Source organism: Brienomyrus brachyistius, chromosome 12, assembly GCF_023856365.1.
Source record: "Brienomyrus brachyistius isolate T26 chromosome 12, BBRACH_0.4, whole genome shotgun sequence".
Taxonomy (NCBI): Eukaryota; Metazoa; Chordata; class Actinopteri; order Osteoglossiformes; family Mormyridae; genus Brienomyrus; species Brienomyrus brachyistius.
The window spans coordinates 7,825,483-7,844,691 of NC_064544.1; the positions used below are offsets into that span (position 1 = coordinate 7,825,483).

Here is a 19,209-nt window from a genome sequence, read left to right on the forward strand (position 1 = left end):
ATTTTTAAAACTACAGATCCCGTGATGCCTTGTGCGTTTCAAAACATCCAACTAAATAATGATACGTTGCTTTTTTGTAAACAAGAAAGAATTGGTTTTACATTTACATAAAAATTATTTTAATAGACAGAATTTGAATATGATTTAATAATTTTCATGTAATACAAACAAAATGCAAAGAAACACTCGTTACACCGTTTTTGATATCCCGTCTTGTACGTAGTAACGAGGTTCGACTGTATATATTATATTATTTACACGATACACAATAAACATAGCTGTAATATTACGCCTTTTCATAAATATGTATAGCCTAAATTTGATACTAAAACATGACATTAAATTACATATATATATATAATCAAAATTTGGTTTGGTATAGCATATAATATACAATTTTGGATTTTTTAATGTGAGGAACTGCACAAAGTTTGCACAAGCTTTGAAAGGGAAAAAACATGGCTTTTAATTCTTTTTCCTCTTTGTTTCTTACATTCCCATTCTACTTTTTTCTTAAAACACAGCAGGTGCAGCACCTACTGGATCGACCATTTGAGAGGAGATTATGACTTTTTTCTCTAGTTTATTGACTCTCTGCTTCAGTTTCAGCTGTGCAGCCTCATGCTCTGCCAACAGCCGGGCAAACTTGGTCTGTAGAAGGTCTAGGGTGCCCGTCATGCTGTTCACCTTCTCCTCCATGTCCTTAGGGTCAGGGCCCTGCTTGGCCACTTCTAAATCTAGGAGGCCATCTTTCATGAGGATCTGCCTTCCCTTTTCTTCTAGCATAGCCTTGGCATCAGGATACTCTGTCAGAGCTTCCATCAAGTCATCCTTGGACAGGCAGAAGAGGTCCGAGTATCCAATGCTGCGAATGTTAGCAGTTCTGCGATTTCCAGCTTTACTGCCCTTGATGTTCAAAATACTAATCTCGCCAAAATAGCTTCCATCACTAAGGACTACAAACTGTGTGACGCCATCATCTGCCACCACTGCTAACTTTCCTTCCTTGATGATGTACATCTCCCTGCCAATGTCACCCTTTTTGCAGATGTAGTCCCCAGGGCTGAACACCTGTGGCTGCAGTTTTAGCACCAGTTCCACCAGCAGCCCTGCCTCGCAGTCAGCGAAGATGCGAACCTTCTTTAATGTGTCCAGATGGACATTGATGGCAATTTCAGCCCGCAGTTTATCTGGTAGGTATTTCAGCACCTCTCTCTCATCTACAGCTTTCTTATTTGTCCACAAGTAGTCAAACCACTTTATGACTCTTTTCTCCAAGTCCTTGGTGACCTTTCGAAAGCTCATATACTGCTTTATTGCATCAATTCTGGCCTGAAAGTCAGCTCTTGCTGCATTCATGTTGGAAATCATGGAACCAACATTACCTACAATGGTAGCAAAAATCAAAACACCCACCAAGAAGTCAAAAACTACAAAAAAATACTCAGAGTTCTGAACTGGGGGAGGGGTTTCACCAATGGTAGTTAAAGTCAGGGTGGACCAGTATAAACTGTATGCATATTTTCTGACCAGACGTCCGTACTCAGGGTGTGAGACATTAGGGTAAACAAATGTGTCTGATCCGAATCCAATAGCCTTGGAGAAAGAGTAGTACAGACATGCGTTCCAGTGGATGATAATTACAATGTACATGACGAGATTTGAAATACGAAAGACATTAGGGAAGTTGGTCCTTGTCTCTGTTCGCTGAAAGAATTCAAACATGCGATTAACGCGAAACAACTTGTTGAGGCGAATTTCTGGATAGCGGAGTCCCAGTTTGAAGTATAGGATGTCAGTTGGGATCATTGATATGAGGTCGAGCTTGAACTGCAGGCTTTCCATGTATCGCTGACGCAGCTTCATTTCATCTTTCACAAGCAAGCCCTGCTCAAGATATCCTGCATAAATCCGAGAAAAACAAACCAGTGACTAATACTGAATACAATATATTGAATTATTATGAAATATATTTTATATTTGTATGAATGCGAAAATGTCTGCAGGATTGTCAATTTCTGGATATTTTAATCATGCATTAAATTAAGCTACCTGTTCTGGTCCTGAACGCCATGTCGGTCAAGTATACAATGTCTGATAAATAGTCTACGATGAACCACAGAATGAGATAGTCCTGTTGTAATTCTTCAAAGCAAGCTCTGCAAAGATACAAACAACAAAAGCTTTAGCACTGTGCACTGATTTTATTTGTTTTTTTATTTACTTTATATTGCATGTTTTGGAAGGTTCGTTAGAATCAGCTGAACAAACAGCCTCCTTAATATGTTAGGGACAAACCAGCATTGGCCACTGGTACATGCTTAGTTTTATTTAGGTTTATTTGCAGTTTTTATGTCTTGATGCTCTTAATATTAACGAACAGCCAGCGTTCCACCAGATCGTCGCTACCTGGCAATGATTAAGGTCCAGTTATACATGACAGGCATGGTGATGACAAACAGCCAGTGGTAGTATCTGTTGCTGGCAGGGTCGATAACATAGATTTCCTTCGGCCTGCAAAGAAAAAACATGGAGAGTATCAGCAGGTGAATTTGAAGAATTGATGTGTCTTTGACGTAAACACACTTGCTGTAACCCACGTGTCCGTTTTCTCATTCATTTCTTTTCCTTTATCTGTGTTTTCCTTCTTGTCCTTCTTTTCCTTTTTCCTAAAACAAAAATATCAATAACTTATTATTGTGATCATCATTTTTGCTCAGAATATAATGTTCATAAAGGTATGTGTATATATTTACTCCTTTCTTGCTTTTTTGTCCTTCTTTTCCTTTTTCTTTCTCTGCTTGCCTCTGAAAGAGAGCAGTTTAAGTTGAAAAATGCAGGTAGGCGTATGTTCATCTCGGAGATGCTGAGCTTTGCCCGTACTCACTCTGCATTGTTATTGCTGTTGTTCAGGTTGAGGACGAGAGCTGGCTCAGACTCGTACATATTTCTGCGAAGTAAAATGAGCTGATATCACTGAGAGTGGCCTTCATGTCAAAGGCATGTAAGACGGGCGATCTTCATGTCACTGTGGGTTAGTTTACATGTGTAATAAGTTCTCCTCACATTTGCCCTTTACCATCCTCCTGTGTGTGTCCATCCTTGTCCTGCAGCACTGTTCCACAATGGACTGGTGGGGAACGTTCTGGCTTGATCTTGGATGACATCAGTGCTGTGTTGTCTGTTATTCCTCAGATGATAATAGGGGGCATCCAGAAACCATCTGCTATTGTCAGCAAATGAAACTCGATTTATTAGACAGCAATGAGGCATGACTGGGCATGTGGGTGTATAAGAAAAACAGGCATACGAGAACAACGTCATCTTAATGAGGCAGATAAATGATTCTTCATAGAAAATATGTGGGGGCTACCATACAAAGAATAGTTCGGAATATTATCGCACCGTTTCAAAACCTGGTTCCATGGCAACCATCCCTAAAACAATCTAACTAATATATATATATATATATATATATATATATATATATATATATATATATATATATATATATACACACACACACACACACACACACACACATATATAGTGTTTGTGTGTGTGTACATTTATATATCCCTACACACATTTACAGAATTGTAGTCTGACACCTCCAAGGTTTCAGATCCCACCCCTGATCCCTGATCTATGTATGTAGATTTTCTATATACTGTTGTATTTCTCACCACTACATAAGCAGGTCCTACTCCGGTAGATCAGCATATATGTTTATGTGAATGGCCATCTCTAAATTGCCCTTAATATTTAGGGGCCTTTCCACTGAATAAGTGCAATTTCTGTCCTCAGGACATTATATGTATAAATATGCATGAAAATTAGCGTTATAGTACATATTGTTTTCAAGCAGAGTGTCCTCTGCATTGTCCCCATTGCAAATTTAACATACATAATGCAAAACACAAATGAAAACTACCTAGAACTCTGAAAAATTCCTGTTGAGTAATGTTACACTTCACCATGAAATATAATGACTAAAAACCTTTAAAAATCTTATTTTTTGCATTGTTGTGTGACAGTATTTCTCAATTATGCTTTAAATACATTAATATAAATCAATAATATTCTAGTTAAAATACACATTTTAGTCTTGCCTCCGATTTTTCACTCAGTCCTGTTACCTTAATTCATTTCTGCCCCTAATTGGCACTTTGCACAAATGGCATGTTCACCTATAACTTGCATCATCTGTCGCCTGAAGACCACAGGAAAACCAGAAGTTCTCTCACTTTCTTTCCTGTATTTTTGATGATATTGTATATCTGAGGTAGTCAAACTCAATGCTCAGTCCTGTTACCTAAATTATTTCTAAGATCTAATTCATTTATTTGTTAAAAAAATATATACATTTTTAGCAGATTACTTGAATGTACTCAACATTATCATACTATTAGGTTTGACATATGTCTGTGGTTCATGAATGTGCTAATTTTATGATAAAACTCTGTCCTGATAGTTTTAGTCCCGTTACTCAAGTAAAAGTACATATATATAGTGATTTTTAAGCATACGCAAAATATATGTATGTGTGTGTGTGTGAGGGGGAGGGGGGGGGGGACATGTAACCAATAATTTCTTTAAAATACACACTTTATTGAGGGGGCCACAAAAGAACTTGTTGATTTGCTTTTCAATTGATATTTAAAACAGTAGCTTAAGATTTTTTTAACAAGATTAAGAAAAATGCAACCAGGTTCCATCCAAAAACTTTGACAAAATGAAATTAAATTACCTGAGACTGACTGCTGCACATTTTGAATAGCTAAATATATGTTATTATTCAGTGTTGGAAAAAATTTAATTTATTTTTGAAGATTTATAACATGCAAAATGGCACCAATTCATTGGAATCACCCACATATGGAGGTATATGTATATCAAGTATCTGCCAAACACTGTAGTGACTGGACCTCTTTTTACACCTTAATTTGAGGGTGTATAATCTCCACTGGGCTGTAAAAATATCCTTATAATGTGATAATCACATAGAGAGTCCTGGCTGACAGTCACAGTCATGCAAATGTTAATATTCCACAATAACTCATCTTCTCTACTCTGGATTTAAAAAAGGAAACAACATTTTCAAAACCATTACTTTAATAGGGTAAAATTTAGTAGTGAAATAAAATGACTTACCTGAAGCTAGTCTTCACTATATACTTTTCCCTGGTGTACCTAAAGGCCCCTCTACATCCTCAAAGGCAAAATCATTTTGAATTCCTCAGAGAAACATTCACACCATTAGTGCGTCAAATAGCATTATTATTTATCAGTTTCAGTATGACTGTTTTGCTGTGGTCACAAACTTCATTGACCCCAAGTAGGCTTTGGGGATTTAGACTTGGGTACAAATGACAGTTGCAAAGTCCCTGTGACACCCCCCCCCCCCACACACACACACACCTGACAGGCAACTCATTAATATGAAAGAGGATCACTGCTTAGTTGTTTTTCTTACCCACATAAATGAATTTATTCTCTAAAATAATCACAATGACATTGCAGGTGTAAGCATTGGTTGCATGTTTTAACAAAAACTGACAATCAGTTTATATGTGTTACCATATATTTCTAATTGCTAGCTGTATGGCTTAAATACCCATTTAAATCTGAGGTGCAAAAGATGCATTAGTCAATGAGTGATTTGGAGGGGACTAAGCTGTGATTTTTAAACAGTAAAAATCTGAATCTGCCTCCTCATAGATGGATCTCACCCTGGGTTTGGTTCACCTTGAGTCTGCAGCAGCAGAGATCCCTGGATTAGTCTCACCAGGCTAGCTTGTTTCCTGTTCTGCCCTGTCAGCACTCTGTCATATCCCGTAATCTTATTTAAGCAAACTATCTGCAGCTTCCACAGCCCTCGTCTTCTTTACACTGAATAGACACTGAACCCAGAGGCCCTGCCTGCTTCCACTCTCATGATGGGGCGAGAGCCCCTTGTTTTTCTCTCCGTCTGTCATTTACATTCACCAAAATCTGAGAATATATTTAAGATACACCAGTATGGATCAGGAAGAAGGATGTAATCTTTCAGAAGGAATGAAGAATATATACATGTTTCATTTATTAATAACTGTAATCTAGCAATCCTGAGCAAGGTCCCACCCAAGCACTGCTCAGTTACTCAAAATACAATTTAAACCACTTAAACACCATTTCACACAATATCAGATTTAAGTCTTTGTATTAGGATAGAATGATCAACCGTGTCAGAAACTGCACTAAGGTCCAGAAGCATTAGCATAGTCACGCTGTCAGCATCAGTTGCCATTGTTATGTCAGTTATGACTTTAGTCAAGGCAGTTTCAGTGCTGTGTCCTGGGCGGAAGCCCTACTGGAAACAATCCAGTATGTTGTGTCTCTCCAAGTATGAGTGAAGTTGAGCAGCAACTCTTTTCTCCTGAAGTTTTGACAAAGGTATATAAGATTCAAACATCTGTGGATGCTGTTCACTCAACCAAATAGTTACTTCAATATTAGTTCAAATACAAGAACTTGTGGCCTTAGGTGGAAATTAATGGGAGAAGATTTTAAGCTAGATTTGAGAAAACACTTCTTTACACAATGTGTAGAATGGAATATAGTCTTCCTGTTAGTGTAGTGCAAGCTAAAATCTTGGGTTCCTTTAAATAAGAGCTAGACAAGATTTTAACAGTTTTAAGCTATTAGCTGAATTTACCCCAAACAAGCTTGATGGGCAAAATGTCCTCTCATGTGTAAGTTTCTTACCTTCTTATTTTCAGTACAGCGCAAGGCATGCCGATATCCAGACAATTTACGGTGCTGGCCCCATGGTGTCATAATATGAATAAAACCTCGGATTGCGAGCATAATTCGTTCCGGAAACGTGCTCGTGATCCAAAGCACTCGTATATCAAAGTAAATTTTCTCATTAGAATTAATGGAAACTCAGATGATTCATTCCAGAACCCAAAAACATTCATATGAAAATACACAAATATAAAGTAAAAATACATAAAACAAGTTAACCTGCTCTTTACCTTTGATAAGAACGGTCTGAGGAAGACGAAAAATACAGTTATTTTGCAGAAGTAATTTCACTATCACTAACGAAACCAGTGACACCTAATAATATATAGGAATCGTTTTCATTTTGTGGGACTTTAACAAGGAACCTGTCCAATGACGGCTGCTTTTGCCTCCTTTTCGATTTCGTGGAAATGTGGACATTGCATTGTCGCTCACACTGCTACGCCCTTATTCGGGTGGTGCTTTTTTTTTTTTTTTTTTTTTTACTAAATTTTGACTATAAGAATGAGGCACGCAGACCGAGACCTAGCATGGGAGACGATTACCCACAATCCCGCAGCGAGAGAGAGAAGAACCATTGGCTCAGTTGTGATCATGTGACGCTAGGCAGACAAAGCATATACGTAATACTCGTATTGCAAGGCCTCGCTAGTTAAAATTTATTTAAAAAATTTGCAAAGCACTCGCAAACCAAGTTACTCGCAATCCGAGGTTTGACTGTATTTTTACAAAACTGCTTTTTTTGTCTTTTCACTTTTAACCCCTACTTATCACAAATAAAAATATATATTTTTAATAATATTAAAAAATCAAATGAGTAAACCGCAGAAAACTAAATGAATGATAAGTAATGTTATAATCAGTTATTATTCACGTTAGTTCCTTTGAAATCATTCCTACACCCATGCTTATATATAATGGGGAAAGTGTTTCTTGTATCTTCAAAATACAAGAAATACAAAATTCAAGTATTTTGATACAAATTACACTGTGATTTTTTTTTATGAAGTATGTCAAAGACAAGCTACAATTTTGTATTTCAAATACGCTAAATGGCGTCTCCTCTTTGCATTGATATTGCAAGCGCCTTCCTTACTTTTGTCATAGTAGCTGCCATTGCACGACTCTCTCGGTTTTGCTCCTTGGCCCCTTCTGCGTGTTTGATCCTGAGGGGTAACAGTGAAACAGCCTCCTGAGGTCTCCATGGAGGTGTTGTCTGTTGCTCTGCTTCTCTGCTGCTTGGGGAGCCTGTCCTAGTTCCCAGCTTTACACCCATGGGAGATTTCCCAGCAGTCTGAGCGGACATGGTGCCTCCCCGATCTTCTGCTGTGCTAGGAGATGGATCTGGTATATCATGGACTTCTGGATTGCACGAGAGGCCGTCCAGGCTGGGGGTGTCTCTGTCTGACTTCCCACCATTGTTTGTAAGACCCATGTTCTGGCTACCGGGAATCATAGCTACGAAAATCCCTCTGTACACAGTCTGTAATGAGAGGATCTGTAAGGAACTGTACCCAGTAAAAGCCATCAAAAAATGACACACAACAAACAATAACCTTTGTGCTTTTTAGAAAGATTAATGAGACCTAAGGTAGTTTGGCAACAGATTTTATGGCAAATTTTAAGTGTAATTATATTTATAAAGATTCACTGTGCTCACCGGTGACTGAAACACTTCTTCGGAACTCACTGAAGCTGCCTGGGACAATTCATTGAACAGAGGAAAATTACATTTTTAAGAATCTTTAAAACAATCTTGTAATCCTTCTGAAACAAACTGAGCTCTTACCATCACAGGTTGCTGGATAATCACTGTATATACCTATACAGAGGCATAAATGTAGAAGCTTTTAAGATACACAGAATTTCTTTAAATGGCGCATATGACTGATACTGATGCTCTCAATGTGACAAGGCCCTTACCGGAGGCTGAGCATCACTGTCTGCTAATGGATCTGTCAGCTGATTGGCAGGAATAGATGAGGCCATAGCTTAAAACAAACCTTTTTAAAATATTCACCATTTTTCACCTTGTGTGTGTCTGTCTGTGTAAGAGTGTCAGTGTAAGTGTGTCTGTGTAAGTGTGTTTGTGTAAGTGTGTCTGTATGTCTGTGTCTGTGTGAATAATGCTTATTATTTTCATCTCTTTAGCATGATCTTACTAACAGACTCATTAAGGATTAGACATCGATTGCTGATTGTATCTGGCAGGAAACAATTTTAAAGACATTGTGGTTGGTGTATTAAAAACTTCTATTCCTTCTGAAATAATACATAACTAATAATTTGTGTAACTGTGCTATTCTTGGATCGTATGTTAAAGTATTACTATAGAACTAAAAGCCCCAGAAGATAAAGTCTCTACTTACTGGTTTCCCAGACGTGCACCTCAAAAAGCAGAAGGTCAAGAACACGAGACCCATCAGAAACATTGTAACCTGCCAAAGAGGATTATCAGGAAATAGGAAAATCGTAAAATGCACAATAGGTGAAGGGTAACTGAACAGCATCTTACCTGTATAAAGTTTTTCAGAAGATAGCGAGCTAATTGATATTCTGTACACAGAAGTCTTATGACAATGCCAGTAGATTCCAGCAGAATTTAAACTTTGCTCACATTTGAATATGGCCAATCAGATGGGAGCAGTGCAGCCTTATCATGTTTAATATGCTCTTTTCATAGCTTCTCAATGGTAGGTTTAGCTCTATGTGTCATGGTGCCGGTTCCAGACACAGTCAGATATGATTAGATAACATTACGTCATTATGTGAAATATGACTTTGGTGGCCATGCATAAGAATTGTTTTTGGTTTTAATTTAACCAACTTTAAAATAGAGTGTTGTTAAAAACATGGTTTTGAGTGATATAATGCAAAATCTTTATATGTCATTTCTGAACATTTTTCCCTGTGTAGTTGCATTGTCATGCCACTTTCCTGCCAAAGTGTTGGTGCGCGAGATGAGTCATGACTAACGCGAAGGCTATAATGTGAAGCTTTTCTGTGATGATGTACTAAGCGAACAGGGGCCTCCATGCAGCCTACAGAATATAAATGTAAAGTGAGTGTCGCGCCATAATGTGGAGATGGAGCCAGACCAGGCCCAGCGCTCGTCAGCATTTCCCAACGATTATAAAGGCACATTTGCTTTTTCATACACCTTCCCATTAAAGAAGCAGCTTTGGCCATTTGAGAGGCATCCCGCCATGTCACTTCGCAAAAACCATCACTGAGTCAGCAGGCTCTGGACGAGCTCTTACCCATCATGATAGTGTCTGCTGTTGTTTTCTGCTGCTCTTATTGCTGAGAAATGTATTTTGGTCTTTACTTCAGCATTTTGTCTGAGCTTTAAACAGGGCACAAAGACAAGGTGCTGCCGTTCAGCAGAGATACTGGTAATGTAACATGAGCGCCAGGGTTCCAGCACCCCCAGTCCCTGGAGTACAGAACTGACCAGGGCTCATTTCTGACCTGGGTTCATTTATGACCATTTATTTCCCTCATATGTGTCACCTGTGTTCTCTCCCTGTATAAATCACTGCCTTGCCTGTGTTCCTGGGTCAGTGTCTGTTGGCCTTATGCCTTGTTCAGCTCCCTGTCTGTGATCACTGTAGATGGGACCCCCCCCCCCCAGGTTAGGGTTAGGGCTTCCTCTGCTGCCCCCTGGAGGATGGGCTCCCCCTTTGGGTCTGGTTAGGGTTAGAACTTCCTCTGCTGCCCCCTGGAGGATGGGCTCCCCCTTTGGGTCTGGTTAGGGTTAGGGCTTCCTCTGCTGCCCCCTGGAGGATGGGCTTCCCCATTGGGTCTGGTTAGGGTTAGGGCTTCCTCTGCCGCCCCCTGGAGGATGCCCCCCCCTTTAGGTATGGTTAGGGTTAGGGCTTCCTCTGCTGCCCCCTGGAGGACGGGCTCACCATTTGGGTTAGGATTTTAATTGTGCGACATTTGGGTCCTTTTCTTTGGTCTGGTGTGCTGGGGCAGCAGCACAGCAAAAAGGACTTATCCAGACTGGAAAAACTGAGCAGGAGGGCTGGTTCTGTTGTCGGCATGAAGCTGGACACTCTGGCGACAGTGGCAGAGAAAAGGGCTTTGAACAAACTGCCGTCCATTATGGATAATGTCAGGCACCTCTGCACAGTGTCATTAATAACCAGAGGAGTATGATCAGTGACAGGATGCTTCTCAAATCCAGAACTGACAGACTTCGGAATTCCTGGACTTAGCTCTCACTGTCATCCACCAATTCACCTCTCTGTTCCATTATTTTAGATAATAATAAAAAAAGAAATTAGATAAACCATATAATTTTCATGTAGAATAAATTTTAATTCATATTATGTGCCATATACAATATTTGAGGGTAAAGCTACTGGTGGTGTTCAGAAAACTTCCATCCATCTTCTAATCACAAAAGGGCACAGGGCTGGGGTACACACTGCACGGGATGCCAGTCCATCACAGGGCATGTGGCTGGGGGTTGCCCTGGATGGGATGCCAGTCCATCACAGGGGCACGGGGCTGGGGTACACCCTGGATGGGATGCCAGTCTATCACAGGGCATGGGCCTGGGATACACCCTGCATGTCTTTTGACTGCAGGAGGAACCCATGCAAAACAGTGAGATCATGCAACTAAACAAATGCAGCACAAAGGTGGAACTTTAGCCCTCAACACTAGAGGTGTGAAGCAGCAGTACTGCCCACTGAGCCGTCATGACTGCTCAGAAAAATCAATTACCAAAGTGTAATATTTTCAATATGTTTAAACATCACACAAAAACAGCTGGATTAGATATGTATACCTATTTTTACACAAGCAAAATTAAATGGTGTAACTGTTCCCAACTAAATATCAGCTATGTTATTGTTTTCTGCAAGATTATGGAGTCAGACAAACCGCCAAGGAAGCCAACAAAAAGTATATTACTCATCAGCCCTGGATGGGTCAGGTCTTCACAAGTCATGGTTTACAGTAATCCCATAATAATAGCGTTTAGGCAGGAGACCAAGTGACAGCTATCATTACTGAACAGATGCCAAGGTTCATATCAGGTTCTGCCAATACCTGGAAAGCCAGAGTAAGATCATACTTCATGGAAATGGAAGCTTCTGAGTTTTGCAGACTAATGCTACATTCGTCACTGTGACAAGGCCCTTGTTTTGGAGTCATGCAGCAATGTAAACTGTTATTGGCTGACAGTGAAACAGATGGTCATGTAATTTGCTGAAGAGTAAAACTCTTGTGAAAAAGGTTTATAAGTTCCAATACTAGTTATAAAGAAAATATGAAACAAAAAGGCATCTAATGCATCAAAATAGCATTTTTGTTCAGTACAATTGCACAAAACAATCAAAATAATTTTCTTTTTAGCAAGGGCTGTGTTCTATACTTTACTTGTAATATGCACTCGTGCATGTAAGATTAAAAGAGAAGGGCCTTTTTTAAATCTGAGTTTGCAGTTTGTGGCAGTTTAATTCTAGGTTCATTGACTAGTAAGTACAAATCACTCATTGTCACAAAAAAAGATTAGGGAGCATCTGAGGGGATCAAGGCCATTTTATCAGTTGTCACCTCGCGGGGTGGTGGCAGGAGTAGGGGTTGGCATGGGCAATGGATTTGGTGAGGGAGGGGGAACTGGCTGAGGGAGGGCGGCTGGAAAGGCCGGCCAGACAGGCACTGCAAAGCGTGGGGGCATTGGAAGGTAGACCTTTGGAAATGTGAGAATGGGTAGTCTCTGTAAAGGAAAAAGACAGAAATGAAACAAGATCAATAATAATACTAATAATAATAATAACAAAATGGGGAAAAGGCACTAAAGGAAAAAGGAAAGAGGTAAACAACAACAACACCGACATAAACAACAACAGTAATAAGGAGAATACAACAAAAACAACAACAATGATGACAACAAAAATACTACAACTACTAAGAGTACTACTGCTAGTATTATTACTACTGTTTCTACTACTACTACTACTACTACTACTGCTAATAATAATAATAATAATAATCACAATAATAATTTACAGGTTAATCAGAACTGTCCTAACTCTTAACAGCTGCAGGTTCTCACCTCATGGCTGCCTGAGTTACTCAGATAATGGTGTTTTCCAGGAAGCTGTGCAAAGCCAAATATATTCATGTCAATTTCATACCAGAGTTAATATGGGACATTATTCATGTTTAAAAGTGAATATTGTTGCCAATTGTTCTGTTGTATATTTTATCTGAAAATAATGAATAAACAAATATGAGCTGAAACAATAAACTAATTAATTAAATGATTAAATTCATTTAAATATATTTCAGGAAAGAAATGCATTTAAATCTAATTAAAGTATGCTGCATGTTTCATATTTTTACCAGTGCTCATTCACACTCATGCTCTCATATTAATGTTTTTATTCAAACATGTAATACTCACAGTTCCAGGAAAAGTCACCCAAAGGGTCAAGAAGATCGTCACTGTGGTCACCATATTGCCAACTGTATGGATCAACACCATAAACAGGTTACATTTGCGTTCTATTCCATCTTTAAAATGTTTAAATATTTCCATCAGAAGGTAATTCCTCCTACTTGAGTAATGTACGTTCTTTTTATCATAGACATTTACTTAATATTATTAGAAGACTTATCTGTTTATCTGATTTCCATCACGTTTCACTTCGTGGTCTTTTGGTCAGAATTTAGCTCCTCTCTGATAAGTCGACTGAGCTGCTGCCCAAGTAATTCCTTCTTGAATGCTGGTATTTTTCACACAGTTTGCAGTTTGTGGTAGGTTGTTGAAAACCACACCCAACAGACAACCCTCTAGCCACCAAATGACACTCCTTGGCATAACTCTTGGTATAAGCATGAGAAGTAGTGAAACACTGTTAAAATACTGCATATTAACATAAATCAGAAGAAATCTTTAGCTATAGCCTGCCAAACTCCATTCATCTTCTGTACCTGCTTGTCCGATATCCTGAAGGCTACGAGCGCAAGTCAGAGAATAACTTGGGATGGGGCAGCAACTCATCTCAGGACCTTAGCATGTTTTTGAACTGTGGGAGAAACTGGAGTACTCAGAGTAAGCCCCATGATGACACGGGCACAACATGCAAACTCCATACACATGGAGCCCGGGTGGAGACTTGAACCATGGTCCTAGAGGTGTGAAAAAACAGTACAAACCACTGCATTGTACTGCACCCCCCCCCCCCCCCAGAAAATAGTTTATTTGCTATTGGAACTTAAATATTTCAAGTCACATTTCTATTTTAATCTGTGCCTGGAACCAATACCTCAGATTTATGTATACCAGGTCCTGAGGTTTAAAACTGAAACTGACCTGCAGTTTTCTTCACTGTATATTTATATTTTTAACTGATATATCTTAGAAAAACGGATTGGGTTTTCTGGAAATAATAAAAAAAATCTGACATTTATCTGTGTATCAAGATCAGGTCCAGTTACTGCTTTGTCAGCAAAAGAACCATATGAGTAGTATAATAACCTTGAACACAGATTTGCCTACTTGACATCCACAAAAGTGTACAGTGACCCCCCTTCACATTCATGAGGGTTAGGGTTTAGGGTTTAGCGGTGGCAGGCGCCCATGAATGTGAAAATTCACTAATAATAGGCACCAGCAGAAAGTGCGGTGCAAAGTGGTTTTGCTAGTTTCATACCAACACATTCTTCATTTTTACACCAATCGCACATGTTTTCAAAATAACATGAATTTGTGTGCTTTTCCCACTTGTAGGAGTGGGGTTTTTCAAACGAGATTGTAGGCGCATCTGGTACTTTTAGATCATTATTGAAAACTTTTTCATGATGGCTTTTGAACAGAGGTTAGAGTGAGATATTTCCCTTCCTTTCATTCGTTATATTGCTGTCTGATTTATCATTGTCTCTTCTAGCTCCACCACCAGGGCCGGGCTGTGGATCCTCTGGCAGTCGTGCTAAAGGACAATTTTTTTTAGTTTATACATTTCATTGTAAATATTAATTTTAAATAATTAAAAGATACCTGACCGGTTTATATACAATTTTATTTTGCCCCTTACTTTACAATAATTATGTACATAAATGGTTCACTGCTATAATCATTCTAAACTGTAAAATATTTATGAAAAATAAATATTAAAATATTTACATACTGGTGTCACCCACCTCTAATCCCCTAGTTCTCAGTCGCTGTGAGCAGTGAGCTTATATTTTCCCCACCTTCTGACATCATTATGCCACTTTTGGCCCTGAGCAGATGCATCTGTTGATGCCAGAAAACACTCAGGACACACTCACTGCTACCGCATCCCACGCTTGCTTCACCACAAACGACTTACATGGGACAGTCGTGCTCCGGTAAATGATGTACACCCGCATTTCCCCTTCGCACACAAGCAGGTCCGTTTCCTCAGCCAAAAACACCCCCTTATAACAGCTGTCCGCATAGCTCATACACCCCTGCCTTTTAAGGGTGAGGGGACATACCACTCTGATTGGTTTATTACATGTTACTCCTAAAACACCTCTCTGAATAATTAATAGTGTTAAGACAACCATTTTGTGCCTTGTGCTGGCGTGAAGTCTGTTTTTTCCACCATCAAAATATCAAAATGGGTTTGGACACACCCAACATTCACGCCCAAAAATGTTAGTTGCACTTTGCAGTTTATGCTTTGTGTTAGATCATCAAAATAAAGCTTAAAAGTCTATTTATTACCATTTTCAAACAAACAGTACTGTACACAGCACTTCGCATGTCAAACTACTTTATTTCCTATCCAGACCATACTATACAACATACAGCATCAAAATTATGCCCCTGCATGTACAAAGTTATTAATTTATGCACTGGCAGCACTGTATTTTGGACCCATTAATTATTAATGTGCAAAATGTTAGTGTGATAAACGAGAAATTCCATGGTCATGAAGACGGCCATCGTGAGGGAGGCTGCATGCCGAGACGCATAGTACCCAAGCTAAGAAGTGTAATATTAAATATTTAATATGCACTTACACTAACAAATATTATGTATTACTAATATGTGTAGGGTAGCAGCAGAGCATGTTGGGAATACAGTAAATAGCCCCTTGTTTGTTAAATGTAAATACTTGCTGTATTCCCTATTGTCGTGTGTGTCCTTGCCTGGGTCATATGTGAACCCTGTCTAATCCTCGTGTGTCTTTGTATACATGACTCTGTGTATGTGTCTTACAGTCCAGTGTCATACCTCCTTGTGCTTTCCCATTACGTGTGATACGATGGTTGGTTGGTGCCTGTGTTAATCCTCTTTAACGAAGCCTCCTCATTCCTCCTCATGGCTGCCATGCCTTGGTCAGTCAGGTGTTACAATATAAACGTAAAAGGGTTGCTATTCTGTCTTTTCTTTTGTTGTTACTTCATCACAAGGTGGCAGTATTGTGACAAACATGCTTTATGCTACAGTTCAAAAGCATAAAGATAAAAAATAAAGATGAATTATTGCCACGTCTGTTCTTACGAATCACACCATACACATATAATCCACTAAGTTTAATTTATATAACGCCTTCCTCACACTCCAGAATGCTTTGCAACATAAACAATCTAATGAATTACACAGTTTCATATATCTTTTTTTCTTCATTTTGCTTGGAGAGCGCAGGTCTAAAAATACCATTCCCCAAACTATTAAAATCCCATTTATAAATATATACACACACACAACACTCTTCTCTTTAGACACTGTCCCATCTTGTTCTCTGTAGGTGAAAGAAAGCTTAGCGGTGCAGTGAAGGGCAACAACCTGTAGCAGCAACCAAGGAGCTGGGAGTTAAGGACCTCAGGAGCCCAAGGGCCCACAGACATGCCGAGGCTGAGCCTGAATTGGTGACCTTACGAATACAGGCACAGAGGGTGACACTGAGCCACACACTGTCCCCTAAGGATATATATATAAAATGTTTTCCAGATATATAAATATACAGAAAACCAATCCCATGCATACTGTAAATAAGGAAATGACTAACTAAACACACACAACAAACACAACTAAATAAACACACACACACACACAAATAAATTTGTGTGTAGAAATCTCCCCAGTAACCTAATCCTGTTCTGATTAATTTTTAATTACTTTAAATATACTATTAGCCTGAATAACTGTTAAAGACAATTATGACATGGCAGTTCGATACTGGGGCTTCTTTAAAGTTTAGACATTTAAATTATATTCTATTTCTGGCAGAGTAATTATATGGCAGTTATATTACATAGTATCAGTTTTCACTTTTAATTAAGTGTTGCTTGGTTTGTCCATGAAGCCACATATCTACCATGGAGCAACTTACACACCGTTCTGTCAGTTTAAATTTTACTTTGCCTGAAAAAGCAGAAGAATAAAAGTTTATTAAAACTGTTAATCACGTCACATTTACCACCAGAAACAATATTGCTGACATAATATACAGTTATAACATAGTTGGTAAACATGCCTTGAATAAAATAGCTGTTTCAAGAACAAAAGTGTTCAAAACGACTAAACATTCCCATGGTTTAATGATAGTACATGTACTCCTCAATCGTATTGACATAAACTTGTGCAGAAATAACAAAGAATAACAAAAAATAACAACAAATAAAGTGTATTTGTTCCAGTCAGCTTGGTTTGACTACCTTCTGTAGAACAAGAAACATCTTGCCAAGAAGCAACCAACTTGCCATGAAGTATCAATATACTCTTTGAAAGTTGTGTGCACTCTGTGTAAGTTGTGTATACTCGTTGTAAGTTGTGTGTACTCTGTGTGAGTTGTGTATACTGTGTGTATGTTGTGTATATTCTGTGTAAGTTGTGTATACTCTGTGTAAGTTATGTATACTCTTTGTAAGTTGTGTATACTGTTTGTAAGTTGTGTATATTCTGTGTAAGTTGTGTGCACTCTGTGTAAGTTGTGTATACTCTAAGTTGTGTATACTCTGTGTTAGTTGTGTATACTCTGTGTAAGTTGTGTATATTCTGTGTAAGTTGTGTATACTCTGTGTAAGTTGTGCATACTCTGTGTAAGTTATGTATACTCTGTAAGTTGTGTGCACTCTGTGTGAGTTGTGTATACTCTGTGTAAGTTGTGTAGAGTCTTATTCGGTTCTTACTTTATTATAGGTTGTTCTGTGGCTCCTGCTCCAATACTGTTTCCACTTAGCATTTATGAGCATACATATTACAAACACCAATAGGCATATGCATATACATACCCATACACATCACAACATGGGTATACAGAAACAGACCACGGGCAGAGATACTGGTCTGTAGAGGACTGAAGACTGGACACCACCTGACTTCACGTGTAAGTATAGGAGACCACGGGCAGAGCTTCTAGTCTGGAGAGAATGGAGAGAAAAGCTGACTTACAGATGGTGTGATTATCCACAGACAACATCACACAAGGCAGCATTACATAACACAGGCAAAGCCTTCTGGCCTGTTTACTGTTAACATGCCTGGGGGCTTTGAACAGCCAGGTTTTTTTCTCCTATCAAATTATACAGTTTTGTTTCCTCTCCTCTGTTCGCAGTATTTACAAATGCCACTGTTGTTTGATTCTGTGTTTAAGCACTTTAGGCCACATTTGTTGACAAAGTTACTATATAAAAATAAACTGAAATGAATGATTGCTGTTTAACACATTCAGGAGGTAAACAGATTGTTGAATACCCTTATATAAAAAGGTTTTAAGATAACTTTAACATTTAAATTGTTCTCTGTTTTTGGCAGAGTAATTATATGCTAGTTGTATTATACAGTAACATTTAATTAAATATTGGCTGGTTTAACCACAAAGCCACATATTTAAGGTGCAGTTTACACACCCTTTTGTCTGATTTAATTTTAATTTTCCCAAAAAGGCAAATGAATGAAGGTTTTTAAGCTGGTATGTGCAAATCCAAGAGAATGTTTCTGCAGAACATTACTTATTTTTAACCCTGAGTTGTTTCAGGGTATATAAAGATATCACCCAAGTGAGTGCCTTACTTTTCCACATTACAAGCTGTGTTTCCATTTAAAAACACAAGAGGACATGTGCATGTGGTAAACTGCATAATCTAAAACGGATTTGCAGTTCATTTTGTCTTCACCATGCCTGTGGTGTTTGGGGGGGCACCCACACAAGCCACAGGGACAATAGGGACAATACAGTCACAGAAGATGGACTGTTTCCGTAAGGAAGCGCAATCCTGTGAATATTATGACATCACATTTCCAGTCCAATCATACATATGACTATTGTATTTTTACTTCTGTGTTTCAGTGCTAACGTGTTTGTTGTTATGACCAACAAAATTCAATTCAATTCCATTTGTTTTTATATAGCGCCTTTCACAACAGAGTCACCCCAAAGGTTTTTACATGGGTGTGTTGTGATACAGTGCAACATGATAAAG

At 38.7% G+C, this 19,209-nt stretch overlaps 1 protein-coding gene and 1 long non-coding RNA gene across 5 annotated transcripts; both read right to left on the reverse strand.

Moving 5' to 3' along the window:
* Positions 1–55: 55 nt before the first annotated feature.
* On the reverse strand, positions 56–7,329 carry cnga1b (cyclic nucleotide gated channel subunit alpha 1b). Of its 4 annotated transcripts, none has more exons than XM_048970511.1 (8): positions 7,020–7,329; positions 3,067–3,226; positions 2,888–2,950; positions 2,757–2,807; positions 2,601–2,669; positions 2,410–2,514; positions 2,053–2,159; positions 56–1,901 (listed from the first exon to the last, which is right to left on the reverse strand). In XM_048970511.1, the coding sequence occupies exons 2-8, from the start codon at positions 3,165–3,167 to the stop codon at positions 514–516; spliced, it is 1,884 nt and encodes a 627-aa protein (XP_048826468.1). In that variant the 5' UTR covers positions 3,168–3,226; positions 7,020–7,329; the 3' UTR covers positions 56–513. The 4 variants fall into 4 exon arrangements, with proteins under 4 accessions (XP_048826468.1, XP_048826469.1, XP_048826467.1 ...); XM_048970512.1 differs by lacking the exon at positions 7,020–7,329 and adding an exon at positions 5,155–5,344 and having other exon boundaries at positions 3,067–3,223; XM_048970510.1 differs by lacking the exon at positions 7,020–7,329 and having other exon boundaries at positions 3,067–3,421.
* Positions 7,330–11,088: 3,759 nt separating this feature from the next.
* LOC125704792 (uncharacterized) lies at positions 11,089–13,274 on the reverse strand. Its single transcript, XR_007381250.1, has 3 exons — positions 13,211–13,274; positions 12,860–12,904; positions 11,089–12,520 (listed from the first exon to the last, which is right to left on the reverse strand). It is a non-coding gene; the product is annotated as an uncharacterized LOC125704792 (long non-coding RNA).
* Positions 13,275–19,209: the final 5,935 nt, after the last annotated feature.

Bases quoted from the DNA above. Each gene is read 5' to 3' on its own strand.
- cnga1b (XM_048970511.1), bottom strand. From the start codon at position 3,167: ATGTCATCCAAGATCAAGCCAGAACGTTCCCCACCAGTCCATTGTGGA. The intron at 2,670-2,756 runs GTAAATATATAC...TTTTTGTTTTAG, and splicing joins GACAAAAAAGCAAGAAAGGA to GAAAAAGGAAAAGAAGGACA. The intron at 1,902-2,052 runs GTAGCTTAATTT...GGATTTATGCAG, and splicing joins GGCGTTCAGGACCAGAACAG to GATATCTTGAGCAGGGCTTG.